Raw genomic sequence first — 6,049 nt, 5'->3', positions numbered from 1 at the left:
GAAAATATTTTACATACCCCTTTTCCCTCTAATTGGAATTAAATTGCCTTAATTGACCTTACTGTTTACCTTCTACTTCTATTACTAGTCTTCTAAATTGATTGTGCACTTTGCCCTACTTCTATTCATTAAAAAACCATTTCTTTATAGTTTTATTAGTTACGATTTGAACTGCCATTAACTTTGTTATTTCTCTTTTTGTTGTTCCTATAAAAGGTGCACCTGACATACAGATGCTGTGCTTGTTTGTCTTTTTGCAGAAAAGGATTATTAATTGAGATTTTGCTGCCATAAGCTCTGTAAATATTCTTTTTTTTTTTTTTCTTTCCATACAAATGAATATTTATGAACTGTTTTGTGTTGCTGTCTATTAATTGGGTCCTTAAACTAACTTCTTTCTTTTTTTCTAAAAATGTCACATGCATTGTCAGGATATTTAAGGACAAGGTATTAACTCAAACACATTTAGCATTAAATCTAAATTTAAATAGTTTTTACCATGGTTTCTATTAAATTGGATTGAATGTGACTTTATGATTAGTTTGTATTGGAATATGTTTGATGACAGTTGTTCTGAAGTAATTAAAAGCATTTATGAATTGAAATAAAATTGTGTTATTGTTATTGTTTTCCTTCAAAGAGACTTAAAACTGTCATTTTAGATGAGAGGGAAGAGGGGCCACGATTGGGGTAGAGGCCAGGATAGAGCATTATTCTTTCAGTGGAGTTATTACAGTGTTAGAGAGCTGATATTCCCCTCCAGAGGTGCCAGAGCATTCTTCAGACCAGACGTTATATTTACTGTCCACTCACCACCCCTCTCATATAAAAAGCTTTCCATTGTCTGGAGCAGCTGCTGTTTGACTCAACGCGTCGGAAGACATTCATTCAAAGGTAAACTCATTTTGGATTTGGTTTTAATTATTATTTATTCTTGATCTGCTCTGCTTTTTCTATCTTTTTGATTCAGATTAAACTGTTTTTGGAGGTTGTGCATCTAGAGATATGTATCAAAACTTAAGTTTATTATGAGCTTTAATAATCATCAGAGCTTAATGGCTACAGTTCACCAGGTTTAATGTAGTTAAACATTTTTCTCTATTCATGTATGTATTTATCACTCTCGATCTGCTGAGAAGATGCACATGCAAAATCTATGCTTTAACTTAGATGATAAAAGCAAACTATTATTTCAGAGGCTGGGCACAAAACCTTGATGGAGCTAAACACAGGACACACAAAGCAGTTCTTGTTTGCTCATGCTTTAATGAAAAGGAATTGAGGGTCACAGTCTCTCAATAGATAATAATACTTAGAATAATGATAGAAATTGTGATTTTTTTTTAATGAAATATAATTTATCTCTATCATTTCCCTTTTAGGTGTTTCATTCTGTGATTACAGGTGAACAGAGGTGACACAATCTTGCTTCTGCACATTTTCATATTATTCTTATACAGTCTAAAATGTTGGTCTTTATATGAGCAGTCTCATTTATTCTTGTTTGTTGTTTCAGGACCTCCAAAGATACACAGCCATGAATCCCAAAGGGGATAAGGTGAGCCAGCTATGTTCCACTGTGTTAATCCTCTCTGCATGGACAGAGGACACATTGTCCTTACAGACATGGCAAAGATGTGGCAACGGTTATCAGTCAAAATTGCCATCAACATCCCTGAGAGCTTTCCGCTTGACTTCATCCTAATAATAAAGTGTTATCTTTACACATGTGGCTGCAGCGAGTGCTGCTGAACTTCTATAGGCATTGCTTTAGAGTAAACAGTTGACAACTTGCTTGGTCATTTAAATGATTGAAAAAGAAAGATTTAAGTTAAAATGTTTAGCAGTTAAAAAATATAAAAGTTTAAGAACTGAGCAGAAACATTTGATTTGTTCAGCTTGTGTTGTGTAATTACATTGACAAATTTCTTTTCCCACAGCCGAAGTCGAAGATTTCGGCGTCCCGTAAGCTCTCCCTCAAAGTGAGTGTCAAATTTTGAGTTCTTTTTATGTTTTCTGACTACTACATTCAGATATACTGCTGTCATTCTCTTTAGATAACCTGGCAACTTCATAGAGGACATTGCATAAGTGTTTCCTTTGATCTTTTTTTCAAGTTCAAATAAAAAAAGAGATTTCACAGAGTTTGGGGACAGTTTAAACTATAAATGTTTTTATACATTTTTACAAATAAAATCTTGAAAGTCCTCCCTCTTAATCAATTCTTTTTACAACCATTATTCCCTGCCATTAAAGTTGCCTATAGTCGTGCAAAAGTGTCTCTACTAGCATTGCACATCTAAACAGATCACATTTTATCACCATCTTTATTGCAAGATATTTTCATATAATTCAGATTGGATAGAAAGCATGAACAAGTAGGAATTCAGCTTTTATGCTGGAAAAAAAAGGCTTTCCATAGAACAATACTGCCACTACTATACTTCACTGTGTGATGGTGTTTTCAGAGTGATGAGCATTGTCAGCTTAAGCCAGAAACACATTTTTTTATATAGGTCAGAATGTTCAATTTTGGTCTCATATTACTTGGCTTGCAGGAACCTAAAGGCAAGGCTTCTTTAAAAAAAAAAAAAGATTTCTTCTTGACACTCTGACAAAACTGTCAGTGGAGGACTGATAATTTTCCTGTTGACAGATTTCCACCTTAAATTCGTCAAAAGTATGATTAATTGAATTTTGCTCCTATTTGAAGTGTTTACATTTCATAATTTTCTTAATCTTCTAAAAACCTGAGGTCTGAACACCTGAGTTTGCATGAAGGCAAATTTGATTACAAACAGCTTAAATCTACACACTACTTAAATGACCTTTGGAGGCTATAAATAGTGCTACAGTTTATTTAGTATTAAAGAAAAGAGGGATGGGCACATATGTCATATGTTTCAGATTTATCTTGATAGAAACAGTTGAAAACAATGTACACTTTCCCTTAGGCACAACTTTTCCTTTACATGAAATCTATAGAAAACACATCAAAGATAATGCTTGTAACAGAGAAACATAAAAAAGGTTAAAAGGGAAGGAAGTAGGAGCGGGGTTTTACTTTTCAATGGCTCAGCCTTCTGATTGTCAACTGTTTCACCTGATCAGATACTGCTCCTCCAAAAAGCATGCGATGATCTGGAGAAGGAGCGACAAGAGCGGGAGGAGGAGAAAGGGCGCTACCTGAAGGAAAAGTTGCCTCCTCTGCAGCTGTCTGGTTTGTCACTAGATGAGCTCCAAGTAAGACATATATGACTTTTCATGCTTAACAATAAATTACTTATTTTACTAATATATCTAAACATCCCTTTAAGAAACTCTGCAAACAGCTTCATGAAAAAATTGACATTGTGGATGAAGAGAGGTATGACTGTGAACATAAAGTCAGCAAACACAACAAAGATGTAAGTAACTACTTTATAATGTCTTACATTTGTAATATACGTATCTCTACATTCCTGCAAATCATGAGCCCAAACAAAAAGTTTCATTTTTAAGTCGGCTTAGTCTAAGTTTTTTTATTATTGAGGAAGAAAAAAAACAAAAATAAACCTATAAGACATTGCATGAAAAACTGATTACTTCCTGGGTTATGCTACATGATCCCAATAGGATTCAGGCCAAGGAACACAAATTTTGTGTTCTTGTTTTCTTTGTCATTCAGAAGCAGACTTGCAGTTTGTTGGATTATTGTCCTTCTTCAGAACCCAAATGCATTTTAGTTCTAGGTCACAAACAGATGGCCGGACATTTTCCTTCAGAATTTTTTAGTAGGTTGCAGAGTTCATAGTTCCAATGTTTCCCAAGACTTCTTGCTTTAAGAGAATAGATGCAGGTTTAGAATTGTATTCCCTTCAAAAAAAAACAAAAAACTGCACTTTGTGTTTGCTTTTGTTGGCTTATATTTAATATTTGAATTAATTCTATTTTCAGAAAAACTAAATATGCAAATGAAGATATCATGAAGAAGGAAAATATGTTTCCCTTTGGTGGAAATTAGATGATGGTGTTTTGTATTCATATGTTATTGATATCTAAGTATCTGTTTAAAGTTTTTTTTGTTTATTTTTTAATAACTTTGGAAATAAAATGTTTTTCTGTTACTTTTTTAAAAACATTTACCGAATACAGGAATGTAAATAAAATTGTGCCATATCTGGGGGGTTAAAGGAAGAAATATATAGGTATTATAGTTCAATATATGTGTTAATAAACAAGATTTTTTTTTTTCTAGATTTCAAAAGTTTCTTCAGATTAGTTATTTTCTCTGTTAATATCAAAAAAAAAATCTGAATAAAATCTGAGTATTGGAAATTATTAGAAGGAAATTAACAGGATATTAACATATTTTTTCAAATGTTGCTTTAGATTCATGAACTGAAGCTGAAAGTCCAAGATCTTGGAGGCAAGTTTAAAAAACCTGCCCTCAGGAAGGTGAGGGTCTCTGCAGATGAGATGATGCGAGCTCTACTGGGCTCCAAACACAAGGGCTCAATGGACCTGAGAGCAAACCTGAAGTCTGTGAAAAAGGAGGATGTCAAACAGGACAAGGTACAAGAGCAATGCCTGATTGGCCTTTTTTGTCTTTAGATCAGAAAATTATCTTGATTTAAAAACAAACAAAAAGGTCTCAGTATTTTTTCTCTGTTTTAAAGAATTTCATCTTCTTTCCCAGGTCCTTACTAGCGAAGTGGGTGACTGGCGTAAGAATGTGGAAGCCATGTCAGGCATGGAGGGCCGTAAGAAGATGTTCGACACTGGTGGTGGAGCTCAGTGAGATGCTGCAGCCAGCCAAGACATGATTCAGTCCTCTGAGAGCAGAAAAAAAAAAACATGCCTTACTTACCTTAAAGCTAGCTGACATTTACTTAGAGGTTTTCCATTACAATCCCTCAAAGCACATGTATACTAAGATAAGTAGAGACCCAGCATTTCTTTTTTATTTTTGTTATGAAACCTAGCAAGCAAAGACAAGATTAATAAAAAGATACAGTTAACATCTTTCATCCATGTCTGTGGTTGATTTTATCCTGTTTCACTTTCCTGAAACCTGTTTATCTGCAGTACGTGATGCACTAATGAAAGCAATGAGGTGGTGATGAATAAAAAAAAAAAAAAAAGTTAAAAACGGGAAGGGGAAAGAACAGATTTTCCCTGCATCCTGTTTAAATGGAGCCCTCTATTTCTATGTTTGTAATTGCTAAATTAGCAAATAAAATAAAGCATTAAATCTCTTCAGTGTACAAAAACATTACTTTGAAAGGAAGAAGTTTCAAGTAAAAGCCCAAAAATGAACAAATTTATAATTGTTGCTTTGTAAGTATGCTTTGCTGGCATTACTATAGTTCCTCTGAATGTGTCACTGGGCTGAGTGGTCTTCAAATGACTCAACACCCAAAAGTGTCATTTGAAGTATGACAGTAATGCCAACAATAGCCTCGTGTTCCTCAAAGTGTGTGATGCAGACTTTTATGGACGGGTATGAATGAATGGGTGTGACAGGCTCACTACAGTAAGTGAAAGCAGCTTCAAAATGTTTTCTCTGAACAACGCAAAGAGTGTCGACCAAAAGTAATAAATCCTCTTTACGTTTTGAAAACCTATAATGTAATAAACACCCAAACTTATTGCATTTGTGATTTTTGCTTTGTGATAGACTAGCAAAAAGTAGAGCATAATAATTTAGTGGAAAGAAAACTTAGCTTTTAAATTCAGATATAAACTTTGGTTAAGTGTAAAAAAAACATGTTTCTAATCCCTTTACCCTACCACCCGTAACATAAAATCCAATCAATCTCAGAGTATGGTATGAAATTAGGAAAAACTTTTCATCAAAATAATTTCCATTTGCTAAAAAGATGACAAACAATATCAGGATTAGAAGTGCTGACCTCCTTTAGTCTGGTTTATCCTTAATTCAAAAGTACACAAGTATAAACATATTCACAGACACGTTTAACTTTTTGAACATGCTGGTTAAAGCTGGCATTTTTTATTATTTGCAAGTAAATGACTCATGCACTGAGCTGAAAAGGTACATCAGAAA

At 33.9% G+C, this 6,049-nt stretch overlaps 1 protein-coding gene across 1 annotated transcript; it reads left to right on the top strand.

Moving 5' to 3' along the window:
- Positions 1-769: 769 nt before the first annotated feature.
- Positions 770-5,009, top strand: LOC119785665 (troponin I, slow skeletal muscle-like). Its single transcript, XM_038288421.1, has 8 exons — positions 770-894; positions 1,383-1,414; positions 1,517-1,558; positions 1,941-1,982; positions 3,112-3,243; positions 3,318-3,407; positions 4,372-4,554; positions 4,679-5,009. The coding sequence occupies exons 3-8, from the start codon at positions 1,538-1,540 to the stop codon at positions 4,778-4,780; spliced, it is 570 nt and encodes a 189-aa protein (XP_038144349.1). The 5' UTR covers positions 770-894; positions 1,383-1,414; positions 1,517-1,537; the 3' UTR covers positions 4,781-5,009.
- The last annotated feature ends 1,040 nt before the right edge of the window (positions 5,010-6,049 follow it).

The sequence above is a fragment of the Cyprinodon tularosa genome, unplaced genomic scaffold (assembly GCF_016077235.1).
Source record: "Cyprinodon tularosa strain WSP-4 unplaced genomic scaffold, ASM1607723v1 ctg255, whole genome shotgun sequence".
In the NCBI taxonomy this organism is placed as follows: Eukaryota; Metazoa; Chordata; class Actinopteri; order Cyprinodontiformes; family Cyprinodontidae; genus Cyprinodon; species Cyprinodon tularosa.
This window is presented reverse-complemented; position numbering and strand designations above follow the sequence as displayed.